The 14,295-nt window shown below is 32.8% G+C and overlaps 1 protein-coding gene across 1 annotated transcript in view; it reads left to right on the forward strand.

Annotated features, from left to right (window-relative positions):
- LOC113392616 (filamin-A) overlaps positions 1 to 14,295 on the forward strand; it is a 100,135-nt gene that overhangs the window by 38,241 nt on the left and 47,599 nt on the right. Inside the window, exons 12-20 of the mRNA XM_026629116.2 lie at positions 6 to 248; positions 326 to 452; positions 994 to 1,414; positions 1,633 to 1,805; positions 1,884 to 1,983; positions 2,053 to 2,212; positions 2,699 to 2,871; positions 4,560 to 4,651; positions 4,993 to 5,169. Coding sequence (XP_026484901.2) covers positions 6 to 248; positions 326 to 452; positions 994 to 1,414; positions 1,633 to 1,805; positions 1,884 to 1,983; positions 2,053 to 2,212; positions 2,699 to 2,871; positions 4,560 to 4,651; positions 4,993 to 5,169 — 1,666 coding nt within the window. The remainder of the gene's footprint in view (positions 1 to 5; positions 249 to 325; positions 453 to 993; positions 1,415 to 1,632; positions 1,806 to 1,883; positions 1,984 to 2,052; positions 2,213 to 2,698; positions 2,872 to 4,559; positions 4,652 to 4,992; positions 5,170 to 14,295) is intronic.

Consider the following 14,295-nt stretch of genomic DNA (forward strand, 5'->3'; position numbering starts at 1 on the left):
TCTAGGGAGGTCCATTTACTTGTGAAGTTTTCGATCCAGCTGGTGTTCATCTTAGCCCAGGTGCATTGGAAGGAGCGGAACCTCTTAAGCCACACTCATTCGAACTGGACACGAGTTTATGCGGTGTCAAAGGAGATTTGCAATTAGACATTGTTCACGATAAAAGAAGTGTTATGTGTGCGTTGGAGAAGTTATCTCCAACGAAGTATCGTGCAACATTTATGCCAAAAGCGGCCGGAAAACATAGAGTGAGTTATTAAACATTAAATGTCTATTAAGATTTATTGATTTATATTTAAAATTTTATTATTTATTTTTATTTCAGTTGTACATTTATTTTAACGGATACGATGTTCACGGATCTCCCCACGTCTTCAGGGTCGGATCACGTTCCAAGAAACATCGCGACAGTGCGAGCCCATCACCAGCTTATGCGAGGATATCTAGTCCAGGTGAAAAAACCTTATGACGACCTCCGTGGTCGAGTAGTGTGTACACCAGTTTTCATGGGTACACCATTCCAAGGTGCCGGGTTCGATTTCTGGCCGAGTCGATGTAGATTAATTAGTTTTCTATGCTGTCTTGGGTCTGGGTGTTTGTGGTATGGTCGTTACTTCTGATCTTCCATAACACAAGAGCTTTTTTTATGTATGTGATGTTGTCCAATATTTATAAAAAAAAACAATAACTTAAAAAAATGGCCGATACTGGCCCGGCTGATTGAAATCATTAAAATTAATGGCTTCAGAAAATTAATATAATTAAAAAAATGTTGTCTTACTATTGTAATAATATATGGCAATTAAGTATATAATATACGCGCCACTCGGAGGGCATGCCGCATGACGGCATACGAAGAGAGTCATGCCGTTTAGCGTCGCGGTATACGAGTCGATTATCTCCCCAAAGGCGCGCCATTAAATGTTATATCAGAATATTTTTTAATTCAATGCTGCTTACAATACTTTTATATCTGTTATTTATTTTTTTCAGTTACTAGATTGAGATCCGAGAGCCCGCATAGTAACTTAAATTTATACGAAACGAATACAAAGCACAGTTCGAGTTCAATAGATCGCCGTGAAGAGAAACGAAATTCAACGGATTATTACAAATCTTCGTTTGGTTCAGATATAAAAGAAAAAGCTTACGATGTCACCGACTCGTATTCCAATCCGAGATTAAATAAACGAGATAGTTATAACACGACATACGAGTCAGAGAATTCTCGCAACAGAACGGCTAGTCCAATAACATCGAAACATTTAGGCAACGGATCACGGCTCGATTTTGCTAGGTCGAGCAGTCCGTATAGAGCAAGCAGCCCATACAGGGCTACAAGCCCGATCGGTCGGACGAGCCCGCTAACGAGGAAAGATAGTCCTTTGAACAGAACGGCCAGTCCAATTAATCGGTAGGTGATATTCAAAATATACGAGCACTACACACAACACTTTGAAACGATAATTGGCGTTAATAATTAAGTTGATACGAACTCAAGTACAACAGTTTAATAGTCTTGGTCCTTGTTTAAACATACAGTGTCAATTGTAAACAATTAAATCAACTGGAAATATAATTTTATTCGTTATCATTATTTTCATAAAATTAATACAGACATTTTTGCTACAGAGTTAATAGTCCCACCGATCGATACAGCCCGGTGACAACGACAAAGCGAGTGGTGGAAAAGCGGTCAAACTATAAAATTTACAGCTCATACAGCGGGTCACAAGACAATCTTGACCAGAGTAGTCCATTGTCCTCGTTAGAAACGGATAGAGTTAAAAGATATGGAAGTCCAAGTAAGGAAAAATATTTTAAAAATAAAACATAGCATAATAATAAAAAAAATATTCTATTCATTTAAATATTTTTGACAGGTACAGCAGATACAGGAGATCCAGGAGGAAAACCGTATCGTCAAAGAAACGACTCTTGGGATACAGTCGAAACAACTAGAAAAATGTTTAGCAATAATAGGTAAGTGTACAGTCTCGTTGATATTTGAAACGAAAAACTGACGTTTTTACAATAAAACATTTATTTCAGCCTTGATGCAACTACCAATCGGCACGGACAAAGCACCCTGGATCGTGAAACGCAGCGTAACACACAGCTAAACAAGTTTAGCGACTACTCGCGCGACTCCTTCAACCGGCACCTCGATCGGTTGGTCGATGAGCGTGATTCGGACACCTATACGAGTCGTGTAAGTATGCTCTATTTTTATTGAAACTGCGGGAAGAGGACTCTGATCTGTAAATTAGTTTACTTTAGGACATATATGTTTTTATAGTCCAGGTACTAAAAACCACTAAAAGAGGTTTTTTTTTATAGATTGTATAGCTTATGTTAGGATTAACGTTTTAAAGATTTAAAAATAATTGGACTTAAAAATACGAAAATTATGCATACATTTCTTGAAGCGTGGCTTAGTATCAAAAAAAAAAAAAGGAACAGTATATGTTGTTATATCCCGACTTCAAGGAAGAATGAGCGAGTGTGATTACAGGTTCAATCCATCACTTTTTATCATATCAACCTTTTTGCCAACGGAAGGCACCGCATACTATAAGGTGACATACCCGTCACTAGTCGTCTATGTTCCTACTTTAAATAAAAATAAAATAAAACCTTCGTTCTTTTACATATAATTAATCAGTGCTTTATATATATGTATTTTGTTTTTATACAGCAAGAAATCACAAAACGTGAAGTTCGGGAAAGTTCGTACGTGGTCCGAGACTCTTCCTACAGCAGTGTGGAGGAGAAACACCAACAACAGCAGTCTTTTTTATCCAATAGGCCCCCCCGCGACCCAACCGGGGGGGCCCGCACTGAAACGGATGCCGCGCATTCTCGTTTCAGGTAACATTGACAAAAGACAAAAGCAATACTGTTACTCTCGAGTTACGTGAGATTTCCATCCCTGGAATTGGTTGACTCATCCGCAATAAATTGTATTTATAAGAAATAATTTACAAAAAATACGTAATACTAAAAATATTTGCTTATACATGAAGTTCATCGGCATATGCTAAACTTGCTCTTTAAGAGAACCAAAATTACAAAGGGAGCCGCAACGCCGCAAACTTTTACAAAAAATGTATATTAAGCCCGAAATTTACGACACAATGTTTTTCACGACGTCCCTGTTTCAAACTATTTCAACATACGAGTATATCGTGACGGCATTCGTAATATAAAGTTATGATAACGATATACGTTTTCCAACATTGACCCAATTTTAGGGAATTTATTTAACATTTAAATTGATGGAAAACAAAGTACGAAATGATTTAAATTTGGTTAACAAACGTTATAAAAGTTTACCAGATAATCTATTACATTTCTTTTCTAGCCAATCTGTTTAGAGTAACTAAACAAAGGACGTGGCATCTCGTAGAGTAATTTTATTTGCTTTGTCTTTATAAATAAATAAAAACCGATGTGGGATTGAAACGAACGAACGAAAGCCAGAAATAAAATAAGAAGTCTATAAAGAAAATATAAAGCACTTGAACGAACGAACGAGATCTCGATGTTATAAATTCTGCATTCCTTACCTGCTATTGGGGTTGTAGATCCGTTATTGGTCTGCTTTGAAATAGATGTTATTTATTTCTTTATTTGGCTCTTATTGTTAGAGTAGGACGGCTATATATTTAATGTTTTTGTAGTTCTTCGTCTATTCTATATTAAAATCAAAATCGGTATGAAAGTTTGAAATCGGTAATATAAAATCCATTTCAAAATATTCAAGAAATTATTTCACATTTTGTTGATTAAACAGGCAGCAGTAAAATCGTTTACAGCTAAATTAATATTCGTCAGCGCATCTGAAAATAAAGAAATACATATTACAGAACGCTCCTGTAATCGGTAAAGACTATTATTTAGTTAACATACAAACAATTATATAACTATAACGTCGCAGTTCAAACCCCAGGTCGGTTGGTCTATGAAAAGTTATTGGGTTTTTCTGTAGAAAAATTCTCATTATCAGCCAGAAGTCTGGAAGTTGGAAGTGCGTACATTCCTCATCAACTCTTTCCTGTCGTATTGAATTTACCATCCTATCGGATTATGAGAGTGAGATTAGATACTGCACCTGTGTTTGGGCATTCACTTGTGCAATATGACATGTACAGCGTTGGCTACTTTCTCTTAAATTGGCTTCAATGCTCGAAATCGATTATGGCAACATACATTTTTTTTGAACTGTTACAATAGTAATATATATAAATATTCTACCTGTTAATATTAAGTTTATCTTTGATCAAATTTCTTTATATATCTTTGCTTTTTACCAGAAATCGATAAATTTGACGATACGATACAATACAATACAAATATTTTACAAAAAAAAATAAGAATTAATCCCCGACCCAAATTTAAGCCGAATCATCTGTAAATAAGTCCATTTCGATTGCTGACGTAAATGCTGTAGGTACGGATATCGATCAGAATGAAATGTTTCTGTTTTCCTACAATAAAGCTTCCAACTTTAAGGTACTTGTTTCACGTAAAGTGTCTACATAGAAGTTTTTTTACAGACCAATTCAAAGGGATAACATTAGAGGTGCAAAAGGAATAGTTATTAAGCCTACTTACAAAGGAATAGTTGGCCAACCTGTGGAATTTATAGGTAAGTAATTGCGAAGCCTAACATTTATTTTTAAATTAATAGAGTGATTATAAGAATAAAATATTTATATAGACTATATTTCAATATCGAACATTTTTGTTTATTTTTTTTTTCTATTTTTTTAATAGTTGACATGGTTAGTATCGTAAGAGATTGTAACGTTATATGCCTTGAAATAACGTGTAAATTTTGATTATAACGACCATTCAATACTGCAGGAACAAAATGGAATTCGCATATACCTATCATAAAGTGTGATTGTATCACTTAACATTTTTAAAATATTTTTAGCAGAAAACGTTTCTAAAATCAACACATTACTTAAATGTATTATCTTGTAGTGGATGCAAGTTCAGCGGGTCCTGGTCAACTTGAACTCGAAGTCTCTGGCGGTAATGGAACTTTAGTGGCGAGCTCGGTTCGACCGCTCGGCGGTCACAAATACATAGCTGCGTTCACGCCTCGCCTGCTCCGGCCGCACTCCGTCCGGGTCACTTTTAACGATCAACACGTACCTGGTAAGTTTATTTGTAATCCAGACAGTCTTTTTTATTAGATTCCATTACTTAAACAGGTGGTTAGGCAAAAATATTTGGATTATATTTATGGTGTAATAATAATTAAATTAGGCCGGTAATGCATGTCTTTGGATCATCTGGTGCTGAAAATATGAATTGGTTTTCAATTCAATTGGTTGGTGAATGTTTTCGAAAATCTTCCAATAAAACTATAGCCTAAAACTAGAATTGCATAAAAGTTTTACTATTATCATCACATACAAAGTATTTTACATCATGACCATTTAAAATATATCAAAATTGAACACAAACATCAATACAGCGAAAAACTGGTCGTAAAGTTACAATGAATTTATCAGACTTAAAACGAAATGTTATGATAATTCTCACCGTATGTTAAAGAAAATTGAAGTTAATTAATGTCCTATTGTAGTAATGTCATTTCTATATAATTGTGAAACCAAGAGACTCACCCATCCAAATAAAAAAAAAAATTATCTCTGACCACTGACTTTGGTAATAAGCAATATTAACATCATATGCTCTTGGAAAATGAGTTGGCACCATCTGACAGCTAACACTAGCACTCATTGGTCATATCAAATAGCGTCGCTTCCCCGGCTTCCTGTTACACACTTCCGTCCCTTTTCACGAAATAACTCCCACAGATTGCAAAAAAGCGAGAGTAAAGATGTTAAATGTCAATTACAATTGATTTATATTTTATAATATAAAATAAAAAAAAAATAAGAAAATGAAAGTGTACAAAGACCGACTTATCCCGATAAGAGATCTCTTCCAGCACGTTACACGAAAGAAAGCATGAATAATACTTCAAGATGATATAGATACATGCATAGCAGAATACACATTTGAATATAATTACCCCCCATACTACCCATATAAACGTTGTATACATAGATAATACACAAAGAGGATATAATTATTACGTTTTACATAATTTTGGTTACACACAGCTTTCTCTTCCTACAAATATCAGTGTATTCGTAATTTTTGATAGAAAGATGAAATTCGATTTTTAACTTAGTCTAAACTATTAATTAAAATAAATTACTTATTAAGAAAAAATAGGGCTAATATTCTTAAATATGAATTAAATAATTACCCTATTAAATGAAGTGTATATAACAAGTAAATTTACATGTGAGGTTAAGCGGCTTTTATAACTTTATTATTTTTTATCAAGTTTTAGCCGTATTCTTTTGAGACATCAAGTAATACTATGTAACACCGTGTTTCGATCATACATTTTGTTCAAACTTGGGGGACAATTCTACGTCAACAAATCGTCACAAAAAAATCTCAGCTTAATCATAACTAATTCATTCTACTTATTTAGGTAAATCGGTTATGATACGATCCCAATTATATTAAAGTTATTTAGATAATTTGTTAGTAGAATTAGCGCCCTGACTCGAGAGTTGTTTTTTATTCACACTTGGCTATGTAATATTGCATTCACGTTTGCTACATTATAATGCACCATGTTTGAACAACTTATAACAATAATTTCAATGTATATTTGTATAGCAAATTTGAAGTGAAAGATTTTCAATTTCCAGTAGTGACTGTAGCGATTTCTCGAGTCAATAAAAGTTAATAATATTAGAACATTTAACTTGTAACATTGCATAATTTTGAATAATTGCAATTTTAAAGTAAATTCGTATATAATATGATGGTATTTTGGAAAGCTAGTATAGGAAGAAAAGAAATATAAACTTTAACGTCTTCATAAAGTTTTATGTTTTTATTACGTATCTATTAGTTTGCATAAGACAAAACTTTGTAGAATCTGTGTGATTGAATATTTAATTAGGTACTCATACATTCTCGAAAAACGAAATCTACTCACCTCCTAAGTTTCTATACAAAGTATTTAAAAAGAACTTGTTACCACTCGGGCTGTTTCAATTTTTTTTTAATCTACCCAGGTAGGTACCGCCCTAATCACAAAACAAATTTCTGTATTGTTGTGTTTCGGTTTGAAAGGTGAGCGAGCCAGTGTAATTAGAGGCAGAAGGGACTAAACATCTTAGTTCCCAAGGTAAGTGGCGCATTGGTGTTGAAAAAAATGATAAATATTTGTTACGATGACAATTTCAATGGGCGATCTTTTACTATCAAGTGAGGGACTCGTAGTATAAAAAATTGCGTAGGCATCAATATGCACGCAAACATAAATTTGTACAACAAATCTCGCCAGGGTATTCTAGGAGTATTTTCAAATAACATTATTTCCGAAATTGTAAACAAAGCCACGTAAAATTATTTTGGCTAATTGCATAAAGTAAATTACAAAATTACCTAAATCAGCTTTAACTCCAGTTTACTTTCACAGTTAACGACTAGATCGTGTTTAATAACGTGGCCAAAGCCTATAATTAAATCAACGCGGATGAATCCGAATACATTGTAACCCATAAATAACCAGAAACACGGTATTTATAATTTTACAAATTGTTCTAAGTTTTAATTTTTATTTTATTCATCTTGTGGGCGAACCTATTTGAGTTACTCTTTTGTATCATACGTGTTGATATATTATGGCTAAGTTACATCAATGTGATTTTTTATAAATGTCAATACGAACGATTTGTAGGTATTCAATTCAATCGCGTCAGGATCTCAAGCTTACGAAATTTCTGTTTTATGGGACTAAGATATTTTAATACAAACTGCCATCCCATTTTGTTCTTGGTAATGCTCCAGCAAACACAAATAAGTTGCAACGTTCTTGGAACGCTTCGCCCGTCTTCTCTTATTCCCTTTATCCTCATGACTGCCAAATAAATTCAATTTGATAACGATCTCAAATATGTGCAACGCTGTAATTATTATTAAATTTACTTTCAAATCGAATATAAATGATTCATTTTTTTTTTTTTGTAATCTACATATGGTTCTAAAACTTATTAAACTTGATTGTATTGTTATGAGCCAAAATTGTACGCATTTCTGATCGTTTATTGGTTAATACTATAACAAAATTCAGTTGCAAGATTTGACCCATCATACTAATAAATGAAATTCGGTAACAGTGAAATTATATAATAAATATTTTATATAATAATAAAAAAGAAGAAGTATTTTTTTAAGTAAGATAATCATAATTCATGCTAGAATAATTTCGTCACTAAGTTACATTCGATACTTTAACGAAAAATAATTAATTTTGCTCTCCGCCCGTGGCCACCTCATGTAGATAATAACATTAATGTAACCAACTTAGTTTGTAAAATATTTAGGATCATAATTCTAATATTTCACAGAGTTGTGGTAAAGGAAAATACCTTACATACAATGTGAACTAGAGAGGGTTATATTATATACTAACTGTAAAACTAATATGTATTTAAATACTCTTAAAACTTCATACTAAAATATGTTAGAGATTTAAAGTGCACGTACGCATAATTTATAAAATATTACGTCATCATATTAAAAATATTTTCTTTTCATTATTACAAACTCAATTTCAAAATTCTTTAAGAATTTTAATAAAATATATGTTTAGTAAAATACGTTTTATATTATATTTAGTTATTACTTTTGACTACGTACATTTTACCTTCAACTTTTTAGTCAAAGATATTTTTTACTGTTTTCTTTCAGTCAAATGTAAATACTTTTGCACGGTCACAACTTTCGATTCTAACCTATACATCAAATTAAAAATATATACTCTTCTAAGTACAATAAATATTTGAAGCAAGTAACAGAGAAAATGCATAATTAAAGCTGTGTTTATCGTGTCCAAAACTCCATGAAACAATCGTCGTTATTATTTACGTAACACGTCGTAACGTGACGATTATTACGTTCTTAGAAAGCTTTATAAAAGAAAGCAGACTTTTCTACTTCGAGCGTATAATAATGTGATTACACACATTCTAAATAAGCATAATAAAACTTTAAAGGTTTTAAAGATTATCCGGCCAAAATAATCTCCTAACCGTCTATGTCGCATGTTGGGCATTTGACAGATTAATAATAATGTCGTCCTAACCGAATTTCGGCGACTGAATCTGCGCAAGACATATTATAGTGACAAGTGAGTGCACATATACGGGTGCACGCTCCATTCTATCACTCATACTCCGATATGACTATCTCTAGAATTGTTTGAACGAATACTACCAGATTTGTAAAATCTTTTTACATTTTATAACCCAATTCGTGAAGAAAGGTTACAGGCTATTTAATATAACAACGCTATGGTTCACGGAGCAGGAAGTCACATGGGTGAAACCGCGTCGAGTAGTTTTAGATACGACTGGAGAACGATGAGGCTCAGGGTCAACGGCAATATACGCTTTTCGAGGCACGGGAGTGTAACATTACCTATTTCCTAACTCGGTGTGATAGCTTATATACTTCACGATTATAACTCAATTAAATAAAAGAGGTTAGCATAAAAAGATGAAACTCTTTATTTATCCATGACCCCAGTTTCCACAAAACGAAGGTTTTAGTTGCCATTCTTAACAAATTCATAGTTTCTGCTTCAAGTAGCTCGTTTAAGATATGAAAGTGTTTAAAAGTACATTTATACGTTTTAAATTATTCAAAATAAAACTAAAAGTAACTACATCATACGACTTAGCGGTAACTTGCGAATTAGTCTGCTCATTTCTCTATAGTAATAATTTATTTAACTCTAGTTTTACGTTAACAAAGATAAGTCACAGCAAATAGATACGTTAATATAAAATGAAAATGGAAGCTGGCGTATTATAATTAAGACTTATTCGAAAATGTCATTAATCATGTTTTAATCTTTCTATATATATTAATGATGATATATGTAGTATGTCTGTCCTCAGAAGAACCATTATTATCCATGTTATATTTTTACTTAAAATTACCTGACGGAATTCGCTAGTTTTTTATCATAATTCAACACCTAGAACTAACCTTTTTTTTAACCTGAAAATTAATGAACATTTTACCGTATCCTATTGTCTCACAAAAAAAAAAAATACTAACCCTGTGTAATCGCTAACAAAGATAACGTTACAATTTCAGAAAAAAAAATTATAATATATTATATAATAAAATATTTCGCAAAAAGTGACTTTCGAAATTTTAATCTATTTTAAATTACTATTTAATCGTTAGCCAGTTTATGAATTACGGAATTAGCATTATTTTGTAAGATCTAGATTGTATTGATATCGGTTACATTACTCCAGTGTAGAATGTCATAGGATATGAAAGACGTGAAAGTAATTAAAACATACCAGGGAGCTAATTCTACTAAAAAATTCTTACTTTATCGCAATCGAATCAGACGTCACCGTTGCCTTTCAGTCGTTTTCCTATTACACACAAAGATCCAGAGGGACAAAGTTGGATCGGATTATAATCGCGATTGTATCGCAACCAACATAAATAAGTAGAATTTGTCCTCAGTAACGATTGAGTTGAGGTTATTTTTTGTGAGGATTAGGAGAATTTGGATTGGAATAAATGTTATCGTATCATTACAGTTATAATTTAGTAGAATTGCTCCTCAGACGAACCGTAACTGCATTGGTTAACGTACCATTACTGTTGATTTTTTTTTTTAAATCAACAAATTATGTATGGTACTGTCATCTTGTAAAAAAAGGGCAAGCGACAGAAATTAAAAAGTAAAAGTATTTTATGACGTTTTATTATTTCTTCGAACCGACTCCCGTGTTGTAAAATTTGTCAATACAGTTTTTATGAGTTGAACATCGATTTTTTTTAACAGAAAATTATTATAAAACTAAATCTAACTAAATAAATACGTATTTAATTTGATAAGATAATAAGTATAGGTACTCGTACAACTAATCCAATATGTAACAGACTTAATTTAAAAAAAAATACGTACAAGTTATGACAGCGTAGAATTATATAAAGAAAGTTAGGAAACATTGTCTCGTTGAATCGCAATTCCTATTCTCTGGGCGATAATGGACCAGCCTTCCCTTCCTCACGACTGGAGGCAACAAGACGGGGAAATAAATCTTTAATATTTTTTACTCCAAGAACCAAGTGATTACGTCTGCAAACGGTGTAACATAAATTAATAATTAATTGTTTTAAAAATACATAAAAAATAATTGTTATTTAAAAATGTATAATTATTATACATTTTTCTAAGAGGCTAGTACAGCAATGTACCACATCAAATTATGTCTGTCTGTTAAGTATAAATCAATATTTTATATATCTTCGTGACTTCATAAGTGACAGATCAATGGGTTTGAAAACCAAACAAATTGAAATTTATTCTCATGAGTCTAGACAGAACAAAAGCTATCGTTTTAATGTCTAGTACATGAACGTTGACCTAGTTAAAAATATTCAAGAGCAGCTGTTAGCATAATATTTTTTACATAAACAATATATTTAAGAAAACTTATATATTTTGATGATTATTTTATTTAATTAAAACACTTAGGATAATTATTCCATCAAAAATCATAATACGTTCATACTCTGAAATGATCTGTTCTAGTGGAGGATGATTTAGCCAGTGTAATTACAGGCAAAATCACGGCTTCGATCACGTGATCGACGATACGTTAATGAAGTAACGAGTGCTTCATATTTTTCGCGCTGCTAACGTCTATAAGGGAAGAAGCCTACTTACTATCAGCTGGCTTATTTGATCCTCCCCATTTGTTTATTATTCTCACTTAGTAATCATTTTAATATATCAAAATGTTTGATACGACGTTTTCTCAGTTACTACCTGTATAGTTTTTTATGGCATCGTGACAAATGGACGTGCAAATGAACCACCTATCAATTACCTACCTAATTGGTCTTAGGTGTTGGCACTTGGAAACTGAAATGATGTGTCCCTTGCACCTGTAGCTACACTGGCTTACTCACCATTCAAACCGGTACCTAGCCCACCACCCCAAATCCCTACCGCCAAGTAATTAAGTTTGTCGATTATATTTTAGATCGTTTTAATACGAAAACAGCTCGTAACACATTTAATACCACTTTAGTAATACATGTGTCGACACTAGTTGCATAAAATAAATATAATTATACAATAGGTATTGAGTGTAATGCATTATAATCATTGTTACCGTATTTGACATCTGCGCATAACACATTACTGTGTAATATTACATATCTATAGATATTTCAACCTTGTATATAATATGTTACATTGTACACGAATGCTTTATAGTTCTACCTAACAATAAGCAATTAATTCTAAGCCTAACGAACAATATCTAAGTGATGTGATTAGTTATTTGAGATAAGTAGTCCTTGGAAATAATATGCTCGTTGATTTTGTCATTATTTATTGTTTATATTTTTATATTTAGATAGAAATCTTCATTAAACTAGTCGCTAATTAATTAGAATGTTACTATTTCAAATTTATGTAGTTTTTGAACGCCGTGAATGTTGTGTATAAGCAAACATAGGTATGTTTGGTTGGATATAGTTTTATATCTTGTCATTATATAATGAAGTATTTTAGATGTCTTAATTGTTACATATTTATACATATATAAATCATCAATACATGGGTAGGTAACTGACTTCCTCCTAAACGGTTGGATTAGTTTCGATGACATTTTTTGAGTGCATTTGTACCAGCGGGATCTTCCTGCTTGGCCGATTCCTGGTCATGCCAGGTACGGGCCTCTAGGTTGCCCTCCTTGCCGTGTCAATAATTCTGACCCAATGGGTCACGGTATGAGTGTATTCAAGAGAATCCTGAACAGATGCAGATGGCGAAGTTACCACAGGCCTTTAATTCTTATTGCACATTTTTCTACGTTTATATATTCAATTGCAAATAAATTAATATAATATTGCATTTTATACCATATAATAAATATTTAGTGTATATTATTTATACTAAATGCAATTCACAATACTGTTATTGTCACTAAAATTTTGAAGTGCTTACATGTAAGTATTTTGAAAATCGTTCTCAGGAATCAACGGTAGAGACTTAGAAATATTAGTCACATGGGAATAATGAACTTATAACTTATACAGATTTAAATAATAAATATAATATTATATCAGTATATTGTTTGGAAATCTGCATGTGGGAATAAAACCAATTTTTAAATTATTTAAATGATGTTTAACAATGTAATACTTTGAATCTCATTAAATAAAACTATTTTATTTTTCACTACAGAAATATATTTGTACATAATACGGTTTCATTTAAATCGTTTGTAGAAATTTCTAGAAAAAATATTCGATTCTGTGGAGACAGACAGTTCTAGAGTAAAAGTTGAAATTGCAAATTGACTTATTTTGAAGGCTGTCCACATAACCTTATTGTCTATCCCTTTCTGTTGCTAGTCATTCATTCATCGGAACGAACACACATCTGTCTCATTCGTGTCAGTGAAAGGGGCTTTGTACCGATTGCATTCTATAATATAAACATGGCTAACCACTACCTATAGGATTCACACAAGTTCATTGCACTCGCCAAGATTTTGTTTTCAGCAATTTTTTTTTTTTGTTTTATCAAAATTTATTGATTACGCAAAATAAATAGAAAACTACACGCAAATATTGTATTTACGTGTATATTTAATTTAAAACCGCGGATGCTGACGGTATGTAGGCTCTCGAATTCCACGCCGCCATTTTGAATACCTGAATGACGTCACGAGGCTGGGCGCGGGCGACTCGGCGCCTGCGCACCGCGACTGACATTCGGGCCGCAGTCGCTAAGAACGAGGCGACGCCTCTCAACATTCAAAATGCAGTTCCGCCGTTTATTTATACGCATACGGGCTAACATATATTAAGCTTTTAACAGTGTCTCTCTGCTCTTTAGCCACAAGAACAGTTGAGCGTGTGATTAAAGTGTTGACTTTGTGGTGTAGTGAGTGTATGAAAGTGTTATTGTTGTGATTTCTTTCCGGCATACGTCATTATACTGCCCCAGATAGCTGTCGTCGAGGGAGCGTTTCCGTGTTTCAAAGGTCTGGTTCCAATAGTGATTCTATTTGCATATTATAAAGAGATCGCGCATCCATCTGTATGTCAGCAGGATGTGGTGTGGGCGAGACACGTCATTGCCTTTGTAAAATATTTTCGAACATCCATCTACTAGAACCAGCTTAT

The sequence above is a fragment of the Vanessa tameamea genome, chromosome 5, assembly GCF_037043105.1.
Source record: "Vanessa tameamea isolate UH-Manoa-2023 chromosome 5, ilVanTame1 primary haplotype, whole genome shotgun sequence".
NCBI classification, from domain to species: Eukaryota; Metazoa; Arthropoda; class Insecta; order Lepidoptera; family Nymphalidae; genus Vanessa; species Vanessa tameamea.